This window comes from Eurosta solidaginis, chromosome 2, assembly GCF_040869045.1.
Source record: "Eurosta solidaginis isolate ZX-2024a chromosome 2, ASM4086904v1, whole genome shotgun sequence".
NCBI classification, from domain to species: domain Eukaryota; kingdom Metazoa; phylum Arthropoda; class Insecta; order Diptera; family Tephritidae; genus Eurosta; species Eurosta solidaginis.
Window position 1 is genome coordinate 81,515,457 of NC_090320.1, and position 24,977 is coordinate 81,540,433.

At 38.0% G+C, this 24,977-nt stretch overlaps 1 protein-coding gene across 15 annotated transcripts in view; it reads right to left on the minus strand.

Moving 5' to 3' along the window:
* Positions 1–24,977, minus strand: part of wwk (white walker) — a 600,820-nt gene that overhangs the window by 432,407 nt on the left and 143,436 nt on the right. For all 15 annotated transcript variants that reach the window (XM_067765914.1, XM_067765921.1, XM_067765915.1 and 12 more), the window contains 3 exons: positions 22,947–23,317; positions 15,674–15,966; positions 12,936–13,091 (listed from right to left, as the gene is read on the minus strand). In XM_067765914.1, the coding sequence (XP_067622015.1) occupies positions 12,936–13,091; positions 15,674–15,966; positions 22,947–23,317 (820 nt within the window). The remainder of the gene's footprint in view (positions 1–12,935; positions 13,092–15,673; positions 15,967–22,946; positions 23,318–24,977) is intronic.

Here is a 24,977-nt window from a genome sequence, read left to right on the forward strand (position 1 = left end):
CATTTCTTGGTGAATTTAGTTCGCTGCTCGTCCTTCCTGCTTGTGGATTTGTTAACCGCGCATGCCGAATCGCCAACTAGGTGAATCGATCACGTAAGTTCTCGTTATCCTTCTCCTCTTGGATAAATACCGCCAATCGTTTTCTTAGCTCGTCAACCATTCCGACATCCTCTAGCCAAATTCCGTGCTGTAGGCTACCAGAACCTCTCGAGTGAGATAGTATACCCACGATACCTTTACCATTGTTATGCTTTATATCCTCGTAGTATTAACCCAGAACTGTGTGAATCTTGTTTCCCTCTTCGTTTCTGATGCTCTGAAAGTATATCTTAAAATTTGCTTTATTTAACCTTTGACTTTGCCGGGGTTGGCCTCAGTCCGTCCAGGGTTCCTGAAAGTAAAAATACCTACCGGTCCTTCTAAAAGAATAACCCTGTTTATTTCAAGTAAAAAAACGTTATAAGTATTTATTTCATCAAATCTACTTCTACTCCTAGCTTATTCCCTTACTTTGTAAGAGGTGACTGAGGTGATAAAACCCTCGGTCAACCTCTGCGGTCGAATGGAGTAATAAACTCTCCAGACAAATATGCTTTAGTACAAATGAAGTCAAAAACCTTCAGGTGTACTCTGGGTCGGTAGTCATAAAACCTACCGACTCGTATGCCTGTCTCCTAATCTCTGAATTTTAATGCGAATTCGTCGCCCTTACATACTAATTTTTGCACGCAGGCAAACGGTTATTTCATAATAACAATTTCTAACTAATAATATTAACAATATAAAACAACTGTTATTCCGGTGAATATTTCTTTCCATGAATATCCACGCACCATAATGCTCCTTATTGAATACAATGCCTTTGTATTTGCTCATACCGTGCTTTCCAGCCTTTGCTTTAACTATTGTGTGTTTGTACATTCTAACGTTGTGTTTTGCTTTGCCCAATGCGTCTGCCTTCTGTTGTATGGAGTGCGTTGGAGTGTTGTATGCTAGTGTTTAAGTATGTATAGCGAAATTTCAATTACTAGCGACGCTTATGTTGACGACTTGCTGCTGATCTCCGTTCACTTAAGTTATTAGGTATGTTGTATTTGTAGCTGAGTGTATTGGATTTTGAGTGTGCAGAGGGTTGATTGACCGCTGCATTTTTATGTTTTGTGCGTAGCTACCTCCCTTCCAAATATTCAATGCGTGTTAGGGTGATCCTATTGTAACGAATTTACTTGCAAATCCTCTTATTTGCAATCCTCTGCTAAGTTCGAATCACTAAACTGTTGAATAAATAACTCCAATATTGAATGATGGAAAAATGGCCTTTATTAAGTACTTCACAATAACACTCAAACTGTGCAACGAATAGCTTAATAACCAAACTGATATCTTAAAGGAAACTGACTTTCAAAATAATAGTGCTATTGCTCGCTAGATATCGTCTTACTCGTAACTGCTTGACAATTCAAATCAAACTGAATTACTTCTTACTCGCCTGCACTGCTTTTATAGTTTACGCAGCATACTTCTAGGCTCTTCGATTTCCAGAAGTTACTAGTTGTTTCGGCTACAAAATCGCCAGCCACAACTACGTGCACAAATTATTGCCCTCTCTTGTGACCACTGAGATAAGATATATGCATGTGTTTGTGCATTGCCGCTCCGCTGCTCGTATACGTACATATGTGTAGACGCAATTATTTATTCGTTTAAGTAGATACATAAAGATTGAATTATTGATGTGAATGTTTGTAGTTAACAGTCTCTCGCGCGCACATAGCCGTATAAGTAAATGCATCTGTGTGTGACATCTCTCTGGGCTGCCTTATATATGTGTATACTTGATTTGATTATTAACGTAAATACTGCTTGGCATGGCCTTAGCATCGCCTTAGTGATGGGATAACTTAGGGGTGGTAATATCCGTGACACTGCCCTCCACCTAAGTCTGATCGTCCCGATCAGACAAATCTCTCGATCTAAACGCCGCTAGCATCTCCAAATGAACCACCTTTCTATTTCGTGGTTTCCCAATGGTTTGTATGCGGTAGATGGAATTACTGATCTTCTTCACAACCTTGTACGGGCCTTCCCAAATGCACCGAATTTTGGCTGGAACACCTTTCCGCCGGAGAGGGTTGTTTAACAGTACCAAATCTCCCTCCAAGAACCCTTCCGAATTATTGTTCTCATTGTACCTGCGTTTGATCTTACTACTCATTATCCTTAGTCGTTTCCTCACACTCTGTTGTTTGACCAATGAACTACTTCGCAGAGCTTGCGCTTGACGGATTGGCTTGACAGTATCGTTCCGCCGTTTCCCAACAGAAGTGCGCGATGGCTTGAAACCACCCTTGCATGCTTCCTGCAAAATTCTTGCAGTCGTTTTAGTGCGTCCATTAGGGTTTGTCAATGCCGGTGTTTTTGTCGCAGGTACTTTTGATTTCGCTTTGTTTGGCCCATTCGTTTCATCAACCTTTACCTTTGACTTTCGTGGCCTTTGTCGACTTTTCTCCACCAGTACTCGATTACTGCTGAAACCTTTTTCCAAACTGAAGTTAATTGGCACATCCTGGTTCTTATAAAGCATCACCCTTTTCGGCATATCGATCTTGATGTCATGGTCAACCAAGAAGTCCACTCCCAATATGACTTCATCAACGATCTCCGCCACAACGAATTTGTGTAAAACCATGACCTTCCCAATCAGTACTTCACATATCACTTCTCCCTGGACTTGGTTATACTCGCCTGTGACCGTACGCAACCTTGCTCCAGGTAACGGTTTAACTCTCCTGTTGACTAATTCAGATCGAATCAAGGAATGAGATGCGCCCGTATCTACAGTCAGTACACGCTCCTCGCCATCGACATTGCCTCTGACGGTAAGACTGCTCGATTTTCTACCAATTTGCAACACAGATATCATAGGACATTCAATAGCCGGGGCAAGTTTTCGTTCTTTACATTCGACACGCTCTTGCTCATCTCCTCCAGCTTTGCGTTTACGCCCACCCACATTGTTGGAACTATTAAGGCCAAGATCGCAATGACGTGCAATGTGACCGGACTTCCCGCATTTGAAGCATTTGATAACTTTTTCACTCCGCTTTTGCGATCCTTTCAGCGCCTCCAATATTGCGTCTACCCACTCTGGCCTTTCTACTTCCACACGGCGTGCTTTGAAAACTGGCTTACACAGAAGCGACGCTGTTTCCTGAATCAGGGCTTGTGACACCGTTTCTGCGAATGTTGGCTTTGGGTTTGCGTATGTAGCCCGCTTCGTTTCCACATCCCTTATGCCATTTATAAAACTCTGGATTTTTACCCTCTCGGTGTATTCCACGGGTGCGTCCGCATTTGCGAGATGAGCCAACCTTTCAACATCCGAGGCAAACTCCTGCAAAGTCTCATTCGCTCTTTGGTGACGGTTTTGCAACTCAATTTGGAATATCTGTTTCCTATGCTCGCTTCCGTAACGTCTCTCGACAGCGGCCATCAATGCTTCATAGTTGTTCCGCTCTCCTTCGGGAATCGTCTGTAGGATTTCGGCTGCTGGCCCCTTCAATGCCACGAACAGTGCAGCAACTTTATCTTCAGCATTCCATTGGTTCACTGCTGCGGTCTTCTCAAACTGTAGCTTAAAGACCTGAAAAGGAACAGAACCGTCAAAAGATGGAGTTTTTACCTTTGTATTACTCGCTGAAGCAGCCGGCCGATTAAGTTGCAATTCCTGTATACGACCTCTCAACGCATCCACCTCTGCCTCGAATTTTTCTTCAAACTGCATTATTTTTTCGTCCATGCGCGCTTCGAGTTTTGATGATATACGCGCCTCTTGTGCTTCTAGTTGTACTGTTATGCGTGCCTCTTGTTCTTTCAGTTGGGTTGCCATATATGTCTTTTGTTCTTCCAGCTGTGATGACATATTTGTGGATATTTGTGATGATATTTCTGTTATACGTGCCTCTTGTGCTTCCATCTTGGATGTTAAAAGTGTCTCCTGCGATTCTAGTTGTGATGCCATATATGTCTTCTGTTCTTCCATCTTGGATGTTATACGGTTCTCCTGCGATTCTAGTTGTGATGCCATATATGTCTTCTGTTCTGCCAGTTGAGATGACACTGTCGATGTTTGAGCAGATATTGCAGCTAAAATCATGTTCAAATCTGTACTGGTAACCGTCTGCGGTGTTTCGTTCTTCTCTTCAATTTTTGTTGTCTCCTCGCCATCAAGATGAAAGACATGCTCTTCCACATCAATTCCTTCTGCTTCCATTGCTTCTCGTAGCCGTGCCTGAAGTTCGAGTTTAACGCCGCTTGTATTCAATCCACGGCTCTCCAACTCCTTCTTCAGTTGCGGGATCTTCAATTCACTTAACTTTGCCATGTCCTTGTTGTCCTCCGGAATTTATTCAACAATTCCTCTTCTGACACCAATTGTAACGAATTTACTTGCAAATCCTCTTATTTGCAATCCTCTGCTAAGTTCGAATCACTAAACTGTTGAATAAATAACTCCAATATTGAATGATGGAAAAATGGCCTTTATTAAGTACTTCACAATAACACTCAAACTGTGCAACGAATAGCTTAATAACCAAACTGATATCTTAAAGGAAACTGACTTTCAAAATAATAGTGCTATTGCTCGCTAGATATCGTCTTACTCGTAACTGCTTGACAATTCAAATCAAACTGAATTACTTCTTACTCGCCTGCACTGCTTTTATAGTTTACGCTGCATACTTCTAGGCTCTTCGATTTCCAGAAGTTACTAGTTGTTTCGGCTACAAAATCGCCAGCCACAACTACGTGCACAAATTATTGCCCTCTCTTGTGACCACTGAGATAAGATATATGCATGTGTTTGTGCATTGCCGCTCCGCTGCTCGTATACGTACATATGTGTAGACGCAATTATTTATTCGTTTAAGTAGATACATAAAGATTGAATTATTGATGTGAATGTTTGTAGTTAACAGTCTCTCGCGCGCACATAGCCGTATAAGTAAATGCATCTGTGTGTGACATCTCTCTGGGCTGCCTTATATATGTGTATACTTGATTTGATTATTAACGTAAATACTGCTTGGCATGGCCTTAGCATCGCCTTAGTGATGGGATAACTTAGGGGTGGTAATATCCGTGACACTATATTTAAAACTTATGTTTGCGAAAATGTAAATATTTTGCTTGCGTGCAAAAGTGCGCAAGTCTAATCTGTCCTTCAATTTAGTAATTAACCATTCAATGTGCAACACAATATATGTATTTAGGGTATAATTCATAAAGGTATACATATGTATATTTCTGGTGCTTCATATAAAATGTATAAGTGATAAATTCAAATATTATTATAAATTTCAAGTTATTTCAAAATGTATATTCTTTAGAAAAATGTATGAATATGTGTATCTTGTGAGGATACAAAGTCCTCGGCTTTAGGGTCCTCAGAATATCTTCCACAATTTATCAGATTGAAGCTTCAAACTTCACCATATGCTTTCGTATATTGCACGTATTTTTGTCTCAAATAAAATAATTAAATATCATGCGCCCAACGCTTTTATTGAATTGTCTGATCAACGGCCTAGATTGATAAGGAGTGTGATGACTAGTACCCAGGACCTACCTAATTATTTTCTAGCTCTTAGTATTATTACTTCATGTAAGTATTGTTTTCAAGTTTTTTGTCTTTATTTAATTCCCTATTATTTCTCATTATATTTAGTTCATTTAGTGACTCATTATTACAAGGACTCCTGACAATTTGTTACAATCTAGGTCCTCAATACATAATCCTTGTGCCACGTATGCTTGTCCCTCCTCGCACTCCAAAGTATTTTGATGTCACATCTACCGGATTATATGTAATATTTCTTCCAAATATGAGCGAAATTGGACCACAAATACGATTTTTTTGAATATCTCGATCCTTGCGCCACCTGGAGGCTATTTTTTGCGTACATCGCTTTATATTCATGTATGTATTATATTGTGACGAATATAAGCAACACTAAGGGATACTATCATCTGTAAGCCGATGATAAGCAGTGACTTGTATGCACATCATTAAATCAATCTTTATGTCTACCCATATGTCCATACGAGCAGCGGAGAAGAGACGCACAAACACATGCATATATCTTATCTGAGATGCTCACAAAAGAAGGCAATAATTTGTACAAGTATTATTCACGTATGCACGCGCATAATAGAAGCTATAAACGTAGTTGTAGCTGGTGATTTTGTAGCTGATAACTAACTAGTAAATTCTAGAATAGAAAAGCCTAGAAGTATGCAACGAGGAAACTAGACAGTATAAAAGGCAGCAACAGTAGAGGCACGACAATCAGTTTGGTGTAAGCAAGCTATCAGTTGCGAATTATAAGTGTTATTGTGAAGTACTTTAATAAAGGCCATTTTTGCATTATTCAATATTGGAGTTATTTATTCAACAGTTTAGTGATTCGAACGTTAGCAGAAGATTTGGAATAAACGGAATTTCAGTAAATTCGTTACAATTCGTTACGTTTGGAACATCCAAATATGAACCAAATCGGACCACAATACGATTTTTTGATATATTTCGAACGATGTGCCACCTATCGGATTTTTTTTTCATATAACTGCATTGTCATCGGGTTCTGAACTATATTCCTAGTTTCAAGCTTGTAGCTTATCGGGAAGTTACTTAAATTTTAATTACAAAATTCGTAAATAACGGCCGGCCGGCTGTTCGCTCGCTACACAGAGTAAAGCTAAATAAAACCGTTTAAAAATGAATGAGAACCAGTTGTTCTGATAAGAAGCGTTTCGTAATTACTGCCCCATTTTAACAGTTAGAAGCTTCAAATTTCACCAAATGCTTACGCTTACGTCATATATTGTTGAAAATAGTCACATTTTTTTTTATGCAGACCACAAAAAACGTGAAACTTTGCATCCATTTATCTTAAAAATCGCTTAAAAATGTATACCTGTTCACTATATATTTCTTATCTTATACAGCCGATTATTTGCATATTACGAATGGGATAAGATTATTGTTCAGCCCCATTCATGAAAGGTATGAAGCCGTCGGCACACATTGGGGGCGCTGCTGTGGCGGAGAGTTCTCTTCCCCATAATTAATATTTCACCGCGAGCCCGGGCTGGTAGTGTACGACCAAAATTAATTACCGAAGGTCTTATTTCAATGAGAGAGGCAGAACAGAGACACAAGCCAAGAAGGACAGCAGCGATGTAAGCGATGCTTCGGACTCGGGGAGCGAAAGTGGTGGAGAGTCTTCGAGCTCAGTGATGGAAAAGCACACGAATGCAAACGGAAAAGTAGAGTGGAAAAGGGTATATAGTGCATGAAGTAAGGGAGCTCTCTCGCAGTACCGTGCAGCACTTAGAATTTTCCAACGTTTGGGAGCAGTGACCGACCCAATAGAGCCGGAGAATAAGAGCTTCGATTGGGCCCGTGAGGTGGTAGAATTAGGTCGAAGGCTGTTCAAAAGCGGCAAAGCAGTGCCTGGAGCTGGTTTGTCGTGGCAGTTCTTTCGGACAGATGACAACTGAAATGTGGGGATCTAAAGAAATGGGGCTTATTAGCTTAATGCTCAAAATAATGCGGGAAGAACTAAGTAAACCCCTTGACAACATCGCCAGCTTGCGGTGGCTGGAGGAAGTTGTTCCAAACCTACAAGAGCCCACAGTACCCAAAGTCAAAATGTAGATACCATGCATAGTGAAGTATAGGGTACGCTGCATAGCCAGAACCCGAATATACCGACATAGGATTCAAGGGTACTTACGTATGTTTGTATGTCGGCCACGGAGGAGGGACAGTACTACATCTTCCAATAAAAATCAGGCGGAGGATATACTGCACACGCAGCTAGACAAAATGTCCTTAGGCACAGTGAAAATTTATATGCGACTCAGGAAAAGAAGTCCCACAATCCTAACTCGCTAGAAGTGAGCGAAGTCGAAAAGGATCACGAAAGCCTTAAAGCAAGATGACAGGTAGAGGACGCGGACGTCACGATGAAGGTAAAGGGGGAGAAGTAACCAAATGGTGCTGCGAGTCGTACAGACGAACTTCCAACACAACATTTACGATTCCGAAAGATAAGTCCTTGGGATAACATCCCTAATATGCAAGAAGCGGGAGAGGTTGAAGAGGGCCTAGAAAGCCAAAAGGAAAAGAGGGTGACGTTGACGTCACGACGAAGGTATTTCAGGGGGACAAACAACCCAATGGTGTTGCAAATCTAGCTATTACTCTCATCGACAGGAAAAGTTTCTGTACTCAGCGATCGAAGATTTGGCGTTTACTATGTGCAATAGCAAAGAAGGGTGCGAGTCGCAGTCATGGTAATGACCAAGCTGCTTTCATATATGCTGCCTAGTTACACTATTGAGGGCCTTGCAGTGGTTGCCATCGAGCAGAAGAATAAGCAGTCATTTATCCTGGCATCCTGCTATATGGCCCATAATCCGAAGACACTATCTGAGGAGTGTAAGAGGCTAGTACAAGAGGGGCAGTTGGTCATAGGCGCGGATGCAACTTGCACCACAAAGCATGGACAGAAGGAGATAAAAATGATAGACGATAGTCTCTATTTTATTACATACCACCCACCTGCACCCAATTTGCAGACAGCCATATGTTGGTCCAACATCTAGCAATTTTCATGAAATACATTGAGCTCTGCAGATATACCAAGCTAAGATTGGAGAGGTGTTGTGTTTATAGCGTGATCCGCCTACTGCACCGAAGATCCTGCGTTCGAGCTACGGGCAAAGCAACACCAAAAACTTATAGACCAGTTTTTTCAATTAGAAAAAAAATTTTCTAAGCGGCAGTTATTTGCAAACACTCCGAGTGTATTTCTGCAATGAAGAGCTTCTCAGTGAAAACTCATCTGCCTAGCCATTCGGAGTCGGCGTAAAACATGCACACTCCACCTGTTGACCTGATTGCGAAGAACATAGCATAACAACTGCAATTAGACTGAATGCCTCAGAGCAACTTCAGCGCAGACAATACGGCCATAGAAGTATAGCGTCATCAAACATTGGACGGACAGAATACCTAGTCCCTTCCCTCTATTTCAATGGGTCTCTTAGAGCCACGACAGAGGTGGAAGGTAGGCGCAAGGGCGCTCAAATGGCAGACGAGGCAATACACGTATATAAGGAGGGAGTAGGTCTATGGTATATTATGCAGATCTGGAAATAAACAAATTGTACAAGTTGCCAGATCACTGTAGTGGATTTTAAGCGGATGTGGTAGCCATGACTAAAGCAGTAGAAATACTGGAGGAAAATAGCTGAAACTGCAGCCGTGTGGAGCTGTTTGGTTCCAGCGTTTTTACTACTTTCCTCATGACTTCTACTTCCGCTATGAAAATGATATAACTCTTCCAATTCAATTTTTCTTTCGCAAATTTTCGCTGTTTAACGCTTTTAATAAAACAAAAAAGAGTAAATTGTGTGTCACAAAAATTTAAAACAAAGCTCCAATTATTATTTGAAACTTTCAATTTGTATAATTTAAGTTGTTTTTTTACTTTTATTTAAATAAAATTTAAACAACAGCGGGTTTTTTCGTTGTAGTTTAATATTTTAATTGAAGCAAAAGATGTCAAAGATTCACAATTTAAATTCCACAGCTAAAGTAAAACTATTGGCACAAAATCATTTAGTGATCTTCGGAAAATATCAACTGCTTTGCAGCGGCCAACCATCGCTGTCCACACTACAACGCAGTCCTTTTTGTACCTAGTACGGCGAGCTCAGCGCTTACCACGTACTCCGTTCTTCATGCAGAAGATGTTCCTTCCGCCCATCATTGTGAGTTAGTACAAGTGTGTTGACTTATAGCGTTTTCTTTTCTGAAATAAATTGTTGCCTAAGTAAATGAAAAACCTTATTTCTAAAATTTTGATGTTGCTTTGCCCAGGGTGCGAACCCAGGGCATACGGTGTGGCAGGCGGAACACGCTACCATCACACCACGGTGGCCGCCGTTGCGGCTGCATGCTCACCCAAATATAGATCCTGATCAAACTTCACATCCAAGATTTTGGGGTGTAGGACAGTCGGTACCGTAGTGCCATCGACGTGGATGTTGAAAATGGTCGACATTTGGGACGTCCATGTTTTAAATAAGGTCGCGGAGGATTTAGTGTGTGATAGTGCCAGGTTTCGTGAGGCGAGAAAACTGAAGAGATAAGGGAGGTAGCCGTTTATTCTGTTGCAAAGCTCATCGATTTGTGGGCCTGGGCCTGTGGCCATTATTGTGCAGTCATCGGCGTAGGAAACGATAGTAACTCCTTCTGCTGGCGAAGGTAGCATAGATATGTAGAAATTAAACAAAAGTGGGGATAGGACACCACCCTGTGGCATAGCTTGTTTAATTCTTCTTGGTTTTGATGTTTCATTTCTCAATTGCACCGATGCCTGCCGACCACCCAGATAATTTGCGGTCCACCTTTTAAGACATGGGGGAAGGGTAGACCCTTCCAGGTCTTGCAGTAACCGCAATTTATCTGGGTGCTAATGGCATTTGGCGCGGTGGTGGTGCTATGGAGTTTTCTGAAGCCATGCTGATGACAGGCTAGCTGCAAATTTGCTTTGAGGTAGGGGAGCAAGCGTCTTGGCTACTGGCGATAGGAGAGTTATCGGGCGGTATGACCCTCCTATGTTAGCTGGTTTCCCAAGCTTTAGTAGCGGGACCAACTTGGCCATTTTCCATTTTTCGGGAATGACAAAGGTGGAAAGAGACAGGTTGAAGAGATGTGCTAAATATTTGAAACCCTCTTTCCCTAGGCTTTTAAGCATCGGCATGCCTATGCCGTATGGGCACACTGCATTAGATGGTTTAGCATGACCGATGGCATCCTCAACCTCTTTGGCGGTGATGGTAATTGGTGACGCGCTGAATTTATGTTTAAGTGCGTATCTGTTGGCCCTCCGTTTATATTTGTCGACCGTAGAATGTATTATATATTGTCGGCAGAAAGCGCTCGCGCATTTTTTCGCATCCGACAGCACTTTATCGTCTAAGGCGATGGAAACTTTGTCATTGTGCTTATACGGATTCAATAGGGATTTTATGGTAGACCAAAGTTTACCGACACCGGCGGAGAGGTGACAACCGCTTAGGTGCTCCTGCCATTTCGCCCGCTTGTGTTCATCCACAAGCAATCTGATGCGTTGGTTTATATCCCTTATTTGGGGGTCGCCGGGATCGAGCTGTCTTATAAGGTCACGTTCTCTCGCTAAATTTGCGGCCTCAGCCGGGAAGTGGGGCCGAATTCCGGGAATTCTACCGGCGGGAATGAAACGAGCCGAGGCGGATTTAATGACCTTGCGGAAAGCACGCTCCCCTTGGCGGGCATCAGTCGGGATAGGGAGGGCAGCAAAGCGGTTGTCTGTAAAGGATTTGTATTCGTCCCACTTTCCTTTTTTAAAATGTATGAAAGTGCGTTTTTCTGCGACGATGAAGTCGGCGGTACGCTCGAGCGAAATAGGTATAGGCAGGTGGTCGGATGCCAATGTTACCATCGGCTGCCAGTTGACGCAGTTTACGAGTTCTGCGTTCACGATTGAAATGCAGGGTAAAAGTGTAACGCTTTTGGTTTGCGAGCAGGCAAAAATTTTTTAAAAAGAACGAAATACCCCGTAAAGGCATGACTTGTTTTTTAGAATAGAACAAATTATATTTACAACCCTTGCGCCGCGTACAAAAAGCGTAACCTTTTGTCAGAAAAGAAAACGCTATTACATACATATTTCTGAGAGGCACTCGGTTAAATGATTAACGGGTTGCCATTATTCTTTCGGTTAAATACGATCAATTACGGTTCTGTGGAGAGACGTAATAGATTGAAACAGGGTTTATGGAGTCACAAAAGTGTTGCTGTGTTCTAGAACATTTTAATTTTATGTCGTGACGAAAATTTTTCAGTTCAGAGAGTGATTTTTATTAAGGTTACTTCTCTAAGTCTAAAAAGCATAGACAACGTAGAGTTTTTTTGTTGTAAAAAGATTTTTAAACGCAACAACAAGGTACATCGATAAAGTATTTTCTAGCGTTTCTACATTTTCTATACCGAAGTTCATGATATTTGTGTAATACAAGAATGTGGTAACAATATTTTTAAATGAAAAAAACAACAATGTTATTGCAGAAAAAACATGTTTTATAATCAATTTTTTTACATGCATATTTTTGCATGGTCTTTTGGTTTATTTCCACTCACCGCACCTTTTTTATTTGCGGGAGTTGCGCTATAAATTAAGGCGGATTTACATGGTGCCTTGGTTATGTTGCTTCGATCCATCGCTTTGGCGGTCTCATGATATAACAAGAAAACTCCTTGTATTTCTTCACTTTGAAGCGATCAAAGGGTTGTAAATCCTCCAAGATATAGGTGCGGCCATAAATTGAACTCATCTGTCGGACGTAGCATCCCAACAAAAGGTGGATTTTCATAAACGCTTGGGTTGCGTGCCTACGCTTTGACAGCGCCATACGACCTTATCGTTTATGCTAATTCGCCCTTATGGATTTGATTAAACGTAGAAAAATCTTTCAAAATATCGACTAGTTATTGAACGATTAACAACATTTGGTTTTCATTATTACTCAAGTTTGTACTAATCAAATAATCATAATACTAATTATTTAATCTTATGTTGGGTTTTACTGGTCTGTGAATAATTAATTATTATATTAATTCGTTGTCTTCAAGACCGGTTTTGTTATTTTTGTAAAATGTATATATTACAAGTTATTTTATATTAAATTGCTATACATAGAAAATGACTAAATTAGAAAAAAATAAAGTACATATACCGTATAACCGGCTATTTCAAAAAAACCCACAGACAAAGTTCACTAAATATTTTAATAAGATAACTTTGGTTTACTGTACTTACTTGAAAACGTAGCATCAAGAACATGACAACAAATACCATCGCCAAACAAACTCCGATTATTGGAAAACTAACAAAATAACGAAAGGCTCGCCGCTTCCACGCTGGGGCTTCCTTTGGCTCCAAGCGCCCGGTTACATTGTTTTCCACTAACGTACCCTGAAAATATAATATTCCATATTACGCATGAACATACATACATATTTTATATATATTATATCATTATAGGATTAAAAAAATTGTATAATAGAGTTTTCGAAACATAAACAAGTAAGCAAGTCTATGGTCGGGCAAAACCGAACATTATAAACCCAGCGTGTACTCTCACACACACAAAGAACCAATTTTTCGGAATGATATCACAACTAAATGTGGAGTTTCTTTCAAAGTAGCACAAAAGAAGGAACTTTAAAACTATTTAGTAGTCAACGCTATTGCTTGTTGTATTGAGTAATGCCACCAGATGTGAACAGCAAGACGCCGTGGGATGGTGATAGTGTGATCCTTTAAAGTCCGGGCGGGGGTTAGGTTAGGTTGAACTGGCCGGCCCATGCGGACTTCACATAGACTGAATGAGTCCGTAGTGTTACCAGAAGTTTGTTTTAACGACCAAACTGAAAAACCCTATTAAAAACCAGGACCTATGTTATAAAATAACTCCGTCCTGACAAATACTAGAAGCTTCCTAGGACTTAAGTCAGTTGCTGCTTCTAGATCTGACAGCTGTATCACTCCTAATAGCGGGAGTGTTAGCCTAGCAAGCGCAGAGCACGAGCACAGAACGTGCTCGATCGTTTCCTCCACCAACCCGCACTTCATACATCTGCTATCACTGACCGGGCGGAACAATATTCAAAAAATGTTTAGGCACATAAGATGATAATAAGGTGACATGAATACCCCCATTGTAAATTTTGTGAAGGATAAAACTTTAAGCAACTTTATAAAATAGTGGCATCGTCATTAACGAATTCTCGTCAAATAGACATACATATGTATGACTGGGTCGATTTATTAACCTATATCGCGCCATCGAATTTTCGATAGGATTTGGGCTCAGGAAAAAAAGTTCCACTACGCATACCCAAAAAAATAATTTTTGAGCCTGCAAAATTTCAATGATTTTTTCGATTTTTTATGCATTTTTTCATTTTCAAGGCTCTAAATCATTTTATATGTATTTTTTCGTGTCAATTGGCAAATTCAAAATTGGTAAATGCAGTTTTTTGAAAAAAAAAATTCTATTATGGAGATTTAGAAGAATTTTGGTAGAAAAATCGATTTTTTTTGCAGGTTCAAAAATTATTTTTTTGGGTACGCGTAGTGGAACTTTTTTTCCTGAGTCCAAATCCCATCGAAAATCGATGGCGCGATATAGGTTAACTTTCGTCCATACAAATCGACCCAGGTTAATGTATATACATATAATACCAAAACCATACTTCTTGTGAAATTGCAAAGTGATTCTGATTTCAGATAAACCCATGTTCTTAATTTGGTGAAGACTTCTGAACTTTTGCTCGATGTTAATGGAAGGACGGAAGGACAGACGTATGGCTGGGTATAAAAAGTGGGCGTTGCTTCCTACCGATTTCGTCCATACCGACAAGAAACAGTTTTTGTCATAAAAAATGTTTTTACCAAATTTCGTTGGGATACGTCGATTTATGGCATTAACCGTATTACAAAAAGGTTACATAAATAAGAGATGGGCCACGCCCATTTACAAAAATTATCGGTCCTTTTCACTCCAAATCACTACTGAGGTGATATATAAGTATAATTTAGGAATATAGATATCTATTGTAAAGATATTGTATTTTTTGCTACCATTTGACTTTGAAAATTTGTTTCAAGTGTGGGTGTGGTTGCCAGCCGATTTCGGTAATTTTTACAAAATGTATATACATGTAATTTCAAAGCCCTCCATGCCAAATTTTAGGGATATCTTCAACGGCGTTTGACTTACTGCTTACAAAACGTTAAAATGCTCTTCTTCCAAAGGTAGGCTGTATCACGCATATTGCCCAAAATTTAACCAAATTTTTATTCTTTTTTTTTGTCATATAGTCACTGCTTATGTCAGAAGTTTCATAAGTTTCAATTATCGGCCTTTGGTAATGAATTATCAAATTTTTTACTTTTTTAGAAATTTTGATAATGATTTCTTCCGCTACTGTTCACTAATGTAGAAATTCTCTCTGCCAAATTTCAACATATCATTAACGGATTTTGAGTTACAGCTTGCAATACTTTAAAATTCTTTTCAATGTGCGCGGTGCCATGCCCATTTTTTCAAACATTTATAAAATTTCTATTATTCGCCATTAAGCCAACACATTTACCAAGTTTCATCAATTTATCATGTTTAGTAATGAATTATTGCCATTTTTGGCATTTTTCGAAAGTTTTGATATCGAAAAAGTGGACATGCTTATTTTTTGATTTCGCTTATTTTCAATACCAATCTATTCTGGGTCTAAGCCAGTATACTAAACTTCGTAAAGATATCTACTTTTTCACCCAAGTTATCAATCAAACTCCTATTTGATTCTGACAAATTTGATATTTATATGGAACTCCACATCTGTTGTGATTCCTTTTTCCTTACCAACAACCGTTATCCAATGAAAGTTGTAATGACCTGGTGTACAAGTTTACGCTGAGTATAAAAAAATAGTGAAGGTGGTGGGAGGAAGGAGGGGTTTGATATAGTCCTATTCGTACAAGTACATATTTACCTTATAAAGCGGTCTGGGAGGCTCGAGCAATTCAGGAGGCGTTGATAAAGTACCCCACCGAAAGGCCAGCTCAACTGAATACCTTTTCCACGCCTCTAAATATAATGAAGCCCACGCTACATTAAATAAAGAAAATAGAACGTGCCCCATATCTTGCGCGGTTTGACCTTTGCCCCATAGAGCCGCATACAAAATAGTTCCAAACACAGCCGGTACCCCTAAGGCGCACGTGTAATGTCCCAGCCAGGCAAAGTATAGAGCAACTTTTACGCCAAAATATTCCGCGATGTCATCTATAAAGAAAGTATTAAATTTTTTGATTTCATATACATTGCGAATGTGTGTGTGTATCTTTGTAGGTATATACGGGTGTCTCCAAAGCTTCACACGCTCCTGGCTGGCCCTTTTTTTGTCTTCAAGGACATTCGACATATCGCACACAATCATACATACATAGATAAATGTGGACCTATGTATGTTCCGGTTTCCTCAACTCCAGGGATGGACGTTATCAACAAAAGACCCCGGGAGGACCCCAAGGGAGTCCCCAAAATTATCCCGAAATCCAGAGAGGACGCCGAAGGAGTCCCCGAACTTATCGCCAAAAGACCCCGGGAGGATCCCCAAGGAGTCCTCAAAATCATCACGAACTGATCATTAAATGACCCCAGGACGACCCCAAAATCATCTCAATATTATCTTAAGAAGCTTCTCGATATATCTTAAATTTTATCTTTTGAGTTGTATATTTATATATCTTTTATATTATGCAGTCGACCATAGTTTGTCGTCGACTTTAAATAATAAATAAATAAATAAATAAATAAAAACTACACAAGAACTGTTATGAAATCGTAACATACGACCACGGAACGAAAACTATCACTCAAGTGATACAAATTTAGTTATACAACTATTTAAAAAAATAATAATCAACCCTTTCTGCATTTCGACTTGGATGGAATTTTTTCGATTTGGCAACTTTGGTATTCTTTGTTCCAATCTCTTTCGATCCAACTTCCAATCGTTCGATTTTGTATATTCTGAATTTCGATCGTAGTTCCGTTTTTATACCTTTCATGAACATGAAATGGTATATTAACTTTGGTCCGATGTTTGTAACGTTGAGAAATATAGAAGAAAGAATTGATCAGGGCGACGAACTGAGTTGATATAGCCATGTCCGTCTGTCCGTCCGTCTGTCTGTTTGAACGCAAACTAGTCCCTCAAATTTTGAGATATGTCATTGAAATTTGGCACAAGGATGTATTTTTGTATTATATTAGACATTTGTCGGATCCGGTAGGATCGGACCACTATAACATATATCTTCCATACAACCGATCGTTCAGATAAGACGAGTTTGGTCATTCCTGCCGCTATTTAGAAAGTATAAACGTGAAACTCGGTGATATATATTCTAATATATCATAGAAGATATCCTGAAAAAATCACTTTGATCGGAGCTATATATAGCATATATCCCATACAACCGATCGTTCAGATAGAGATTTTTGGCAATTTCTCCCTTAATTTCCAATATAAAAACGTTAAACTTGGTGATATTTATTCTAATATATCATAGAAGATTTCATGAAAAAATCATTTCGATCGGAGCTATATATACTATATATCCCATACAACCGATCGTTAGATAGAAAGATTTTTAGCAATTTCTCCCTTAATTTCCAATATATAAACGTTGAACTTGGTGATATTTATTCTAATATATCATAGAAGATTTCATGAAAAAATCATTTCGATCGGAGCTATATATAATATATATCCCATACAACCGATCGTTCAGATAAGGGGATTTTTGCCATTTTTTATTTTATATTTATCTTAAAAATCGTTTAGGTATGTACATCTGTTCACTATATATTTCCTATCTTATACATCCGATTATTTGGAGATTACGAGCGGGATAAGATTATTGTTCAGCCCCATTCATGAAAGGTATGAAGTCTTCGGCACAGCCGAAGACAGTCCCGTCCTTACTTGTTTTAAGTTGCAAATTTTTTGGCGGAAAAATATTTTTTTTTTATTTTTTTATTAATTTATAACAGAATTTTAACAAAAATGTAAGTAAAACTTGTTGAGAGTAAAAGGCTTGATGGTGATTGTGCAGTATGAGACGTTGGCTAATTTAACGGCAACAAAGCGGGATATGATGACTCCTGGGAAGCCAGCCTTCGCATAAAATTCTTGCTTCGCTTGTATTTTCTTCTCTTCACTTTGTTCAAATGTTATCCACTGAGGGCATAATTTTGGTTGCATTACATCCAGAAACGTGGACAGTGACTTTGATACGGTTGACTCTCCCATTCTACATTATAATCCGCCCCTATTCCATGCTGGTAACTGCCTTCTGCAAAAAATCTCAAAGCAGCTACAACAATATTAAGGGCAGATGTCGTTGCCGAAGTCCCTGGACGAATTTGCACCGCAAAGTATCTAACACATACTTGAAAGCATCCTCATTAACTCGAAAGCTTTTTTGAACCTAAATAAGAAAATAAGCCATTAAACTTTACCACTTTTAAGTTCAATTTCTTACAATTCGTTACTCATCTCAAATAGATTACACAAATCTCGCAATATTTGCCTTTCCATTCTCGCCTGGCCATTTTCGAATGTGTTGCTTTCCAACTTCACAAATAATGACGCGGCTATTGATTCCATTATAATAGACAGTTATAATTTGTGTCTGTTCTTTGGGTCCAGTTATATGCCAAAGCAAGCTGCCGGAGTAGAGGAAGGTGGAGCGAAAACGTAAACAATCCTTGCGGAAAGAATAAATAAATCTTCATAAAGTATTTTAGGCCAGTGCAATGAAATTAGCATCCATAAAATTCAGAAAATGTCAACTATATTCGTGCAGGAATCCGTTTTAACAAAACTTGGAGACCAGGGCAGGGAATTGGCCAAAGGGACGACAAAAACACACTTACAATTATGAAAGCACTTCACTCAAAAAATATAACACTGCGGCAATATATTCTATTGCTTTTTTTTGTACAAAATGGCGTGGATAATAAAATATAAATGTTTTTCAGTGTTTTTTACAAACTTTCTTCAATTTATTTTGTTCCAATGTTCACACATTCCGTACAAACAGCTGATTTCGAAAAATCATTTGCTCTTCCTCTTCTCGTTACAATTCCGTCGTAATGCAGAATACCCAACTTCGATTAAAGCGGAGCGTAGAACGGGAACGTAATCGAAATGCAGAATATGGGTGAATATATTACGGATCTAGCAACTACGAGTTTTTCCTAGTTAATATACTTCCTTAATCCGATACAACAGTTCGGAGCTATTGCGATTTATTGCGAGGGTTTATGTTTTTATCTTTGAATAACTGAATAAAAATTTAAATTATATTGTTATTCTATATTTTTAAAATAATGAATAATAACTCAAAATTCCCATTAATAAGAATGAATCATCACTCAGAATATCTTAAAAAACGATGACATGTTATTCATTGTTCAAGAAATGCTTAAATAAAAATAACCTTTTATTCATCACTCAGGAATTTTAAAATGATGGATAACGTTTTATTTTTTATTTTGAAATTACTCAACCCTGCCCAATTTAATATCTACTGATTTGTACACTCTATTAAGTATAAATTTCAAGATTCATCTGCAGAGGGCTTGGTAAAAATAAACAAGAAAGGACGGGACTGTCATCGGCTGTGCCGAAGACTTCATACCTTTCATGAATGGGGCTGAACAATAATCTTATCCCGTTCGTAATCTCCAAATAATCGGATGTATAAGATAGGAAATATATAGTGAACAGATGTACATACCTGAACGATTTTTAAGATAAATATAAAATAAAAAATGGCAAAAACCCCCTTATCTGAACGATCGGTTGTATGTGATATATATTATATATAGCTCCGATCGAAATGATTTTTACAGGAAATCGTCTATGATATATTAGAATAAATATCGCCAAGTTTAACGTTTTTATATTGGAAATTAAGGGAGAAATGGCAAAAAATCTTTCTATCTGAACGATCGGTTGTATGGGATATATATTATATATAGATCCGATCGAAATGATTTTCTCATGAAATCTTCTATGATATATTAGAATAAATATCACTAAGTATAACGTTTTTATATTGGAAATTAAAGGAGATCCTTTCTATCTGAACGATCGGTTGTATGGGATATATATTATATATAGCTCCGATCGAAATGATTTTTAAAGGAAATCTTCTATGATATATTAGAATAAATATCGCCAAGTTTAACGTTTTTATATTGGAAATTAAGGGAGAAATTTCAAAAAATCTTTCTATCTGAACGATCGGTTGTATGGGATATATATTATATATAGCTCCGATCGAAATGATTTTCTCATGAAATCTTCTATGATATATTAGAATAAATATCACTAAGTATAACGTTTTATATTGGAAATTAAAGGAGATCCTTTCTATCTGAACGATCGGTTGTATAGGATATATATTATATATAGCTCCGATCGAAATGATTTTCTCATGAAATCTTCTATGATATATTAGAATAAATATCACCAAGTTTAACGTTTTTATATTGGAAATTAAGGGAGAAATGGCTAAAACCCTTTCTATCTGAACGATCGGTTGTATGGGATATATATTATATATACCTCCGATCGAAATGATTTTCTCATGAAATCTTCTATGATATATTAGAATAAATATCACCAAGTATAACATTTTTATATTGGAAATTAAAGGAGATCCTTTCTATCTGAACGATCGGTTGTATGGGATATATATTATATATAGCTCCGATCGAAATAATTTTTTCATGAAATCTTCTATGATATATTAGAATAAATATCACCGAGTTTAACGTTTTTATATTGGAAATTAAGAGAGAAATTGCTAAAAATCTTTCTATCTGAACGATCGGTTGTATGGGATATATATTATATATAGCTCTGATCGAAATGATTTTCTCATGAAATCTTCTATGATACATTTGAATAAATATCACCAAGTTTAACGTTTTTATATTGGAAATTAAGGGAGAAATGGCTAAAATCCTTTCTATCTTAACGATCGGTTGTATGGGATATATATTATATATAGCTCCGATCGAAATGATTTTCTCATGAAATCTTCTATGATATATTAGAATAAATATCACCGAGTTTAACGTTTTTATATTGGAAATTAAGAGAGAAATTGCTAAAAATCGTTCTATCTGAACGATCGGTTGTATGGGATATATATTATATATAGCTCGGATCGAAATGATTTTCTCATGAAATCTTCTATGATATATTAGAATAAATATCACCAAGTTTAACGTTTTTATATTGGAAATTAAGGGAGAAATTTATAAAAATCTTTCTATCTGAACGATCGGTTGTATGGGATATATATTATATATAGCTCCGATCGAAATGATTTTCTCATGAAATCTTCTATGATATATTAGAATAAATATCACCAAGTTTAACGTTTTTATATTGGAAATTAAGGGAGAAATGGCTAAAATCCTTTCTATCTGAACGATCGGTTGTATGGGATATATATTATATATACCTCCGATCGAAATGATTTTCTCATGAAATCTTCTATGATATATTAGAATAAATATCACCAAGTATAACGTTTTTATATTGGAAATTAAAGGAGATCCTTTCTATCTGAACGATCGGTTGTATGGGATATATATTATATATAGCTCCGATCGAAATAATTTTTTCATGAAATCTTCTATGATATATTAGAATAAATATCACCGAGTTTAACGTTTTTATATTGGAAATTAAGAGAGAAATTGCTAAAAATCGTTCTATCTGAACGATCGGTTGTATGGGATATATAGTATATATAGCTCCGATCGAAATGATTTTTTCATGAAATCTTCTAAGATATATTAGAATAAATATCACCAAGTTTAACGTTTTTATATTGGAAATTAAGGGAGAAATTGCCAAAAATCTTTCTATCTGAACGAAGTGATTTTTTCAGGATATCTTCTATGATATATTAGAATATATATCACCGAGTTTCACGTTTATACTTTCTAAATAGCGGCAGGAATGACCAAAATCGTCTTATCTGAACGATCGGTTGTATGGGAGATATATGTTCTAATATAATACAAAAATACAGCCTTGTGCCAAATTTCATTGAGATATCTCAAAATTTGAGGGACTAATTTGCGTTGAAACAGACAGACGGACGGACAGACGGACATGGCTATATAAACTCAGTTCGTCGCCCTGATCAATTCGGTATACTTAATGGTGAGTCTATCTTCTATATTTCTCAACGTTACAAACATCGGACCAAAGTTAATATACCATTTCATGTTCATGAAAGGTATAAAAATTGCATTGGCACATATCAGAAGGCATGCAGTGTTTTGCCTTTCCTGAACATTGGGATATTTTGAGTTGATCGCTGTTGTGATCTACATATGTACATACATATATCATAAATTATATGTTCATATTTTATTGGAAATGTGCAATATAATGTTGAAACCTGCATTTATTTTAGCAGGATTCATTTGTCAACTTCACCACACCAATATTAAAAAATATATTTCAAATAGATTTAAAAAAAATTTTAAAGCGTTGGAACGTTACGATTTGAAATAAATGATAGGACCATAAACACCTTTAAATGTCCTTCAGTGTTAAAAATTGATTTAAACTTATTTTTCCAAACGTGAAATTACTAAATTAATTAAGTGTATTTGTTTAAGCGCGGTATCCAGATCATAAGCAAACGCTCAAGAATAATTGTTGTTTTCCCCTTGTAAAACAAACTTGAAACTTTTTTTGAATATATATATATTTTTTTTTTATTCATAAACTTTATAAAATTCCTTTAGAGATACGTTCTGCATAAATTAGTTGAAACCTATAATAATTTCTTGGGCATTTCTTGAGTATTTCTTCAAGAAACCCTTCCGAGCTTAAATGTATGCTATCGCAACAAAACGTTATAAACAAAAATTAATAATAAAATAGGAAACAAATATTTTTATATAAAAATTTCACGTTTGGCTAACAAGGGGAAAGAAACAATTCTTGAGTATTCTTTTGTGATCTGAATACCGCAATTTAACCGTTAATATCTTCAACAGATAGAACTGTAAAATTTTATTCGTAGAGGAAGATAAATGCGTTTTTCGATTGACATCTATAAAATAATGCTAAATAAAGCTATAATTTTTTGTGAGTAGTTGACGTTGGTTTGGAGACGCCCATATGCATAATGGAATGTCAGATAACAAATTACCTAGAGGTTGTGGCGCAAATATTTGTTTAACCCAACTGTTTTGTAGCATTGCCAATGAGCGCGTTTCGTGCAGCGGGAACACCTGCACAATAAGGCCAGTCTCCTGCCAAGCAGCTACTATACTTTGTCCTTCGGCTACGGCTGCGCGCCCTTGTAACGCCTCAATATCTGTCGGACTGGCTCGAAGGCCTTGCAGGACCTGCAATACCAGCCATTGGCGTTCTTGTGAGGTGAAAAGACCATTACTTCCATCTTCTACTTTTAACTGTTGAAAACAATGACTTTCTCGTGTTGTAAATTCACGTAAGGCACCTCCTAGGTCAGGACGTAAACGTTTCGGTAGACGTGCTTCTTCTGCGGCTTTAAATAAACTGTAAGAAGTTAAATATAATAAACAATTTGCATGAAACACAAATTTGGATAAACACACCGTAAGTAAATTTAAGAAGACCCACTAACCGATATATATCTGACCCCGGTTAGCTAGCACATATCCAAAAAAGTTACAGAAATTCTTTGAAAAATAACTAATTCAAACTTAAAAGCATTAGAGTCGAATTTACCAGCGCGAAACATTACATGTAGGTCCTTGAAGTCAGTTTGAAAGCCTAACCGCGCTCAACTTCATCCTGTCCCCTTACCGATCCCCTCGGTCCCTGACAGTTGCCCCTCTAAATTTAGGAAGACGTATAAAAAAATTTCCTTATACTAAAAATGTTTTTTTTTCACCTTTTTAACGGCTTACCTCCCTATAAATCCAGGAAGACATACCAAGAATTTTAGAACCAAGGTACGAGTTCAGAGAAAATGGTATTTTAGCTTCCAGAAACATTATGAGAAAACTACTGATATGTGTGAAAGGTAACCCAATGCAATTTTTACTGCTAGTTTAAATGTGATGGATAAAATAAATAAATAAATGTAAGGCGCGATAACCTCCGAAGTGATCTAAGGCCGAGCTTCTCTTCCAACGTGTGTCGTGTTCCTCTTGATTTTCCCTACAAATTGGCTGGACGGGACCTACATGTTTTATGCCGACTCCGAACGGCATCTGCAAGGCAGATGAGTTTTCACTGAGAGCTTTTCATGGCAGATATACACCCGGAGCGCTTGCCAAACACTGCCGAGGGGCGACCCGCTTAGAAAAATTTTCTTCTTATTGAAAAACCTCATTTCTAAAATTTTGATGTTGCTTTGACCGCACCATGTGATGGATTATAAATAAAAATAATATATACCGCCGAGGAGCTCCTGCGAAGGCAGTCACCTTGTAGCGGTGCAGGGGCTTATGCCGATCTCGAGCGATACTAATTGGTCAGATGGGAGCGGTACAATACCGGCTGTATTATAACGGCATCTCGCCAACAACCGGCCACCTTGGGGAGTAACAATGGCCTTACCGCGCCAAGGGGCTCTGCCGCGGCGGACCAAGCGGGTCTCCCCAAAATATATACATGACAACCACGTTTGCCATGTCAAGCAAGTTGTCGTACGACCAAGATGGGCAAAAACTACAATAATAACAACACGGGATACAAGGAAGGTAAGACCATTGCATGGAGCAAGATTAGGTACAGCCACTGGAGAGGACACCCAGATAATGGCAGAAGTAGCATGTGAAGTCGCGATTGGGAACGTCACGGTACTACACAATTTTATAGTGGCAGAGATTGTTGATGAAATCATAATTGGAGTGGTCTTCTTAATCGACCATGGCATGAATATCGACATGAAAAGCAAAACGATGCGATATAATAACATGGATGTGCCACTTAATTTAGGCTACGAGAAAGGCTATAGCAGTAAACGAGTGCTGGTGGAGGAGAATCAGCAAATACCACCAAAATCGGAGGCAGTCATTTGGGCAAAGGTTGATGGAGATTGTGGGACGAAGAAATTGTGGGTTGGAGAGGCAGCAAACAAATTCACACCAAATGTACTTGTAGAAAAAACCCTGGCTATGACAAAACAAGATGGATGTATCCCGGTAATAGTACTCAATGAGTTCAAGTCACCACTCAAACTGACCAG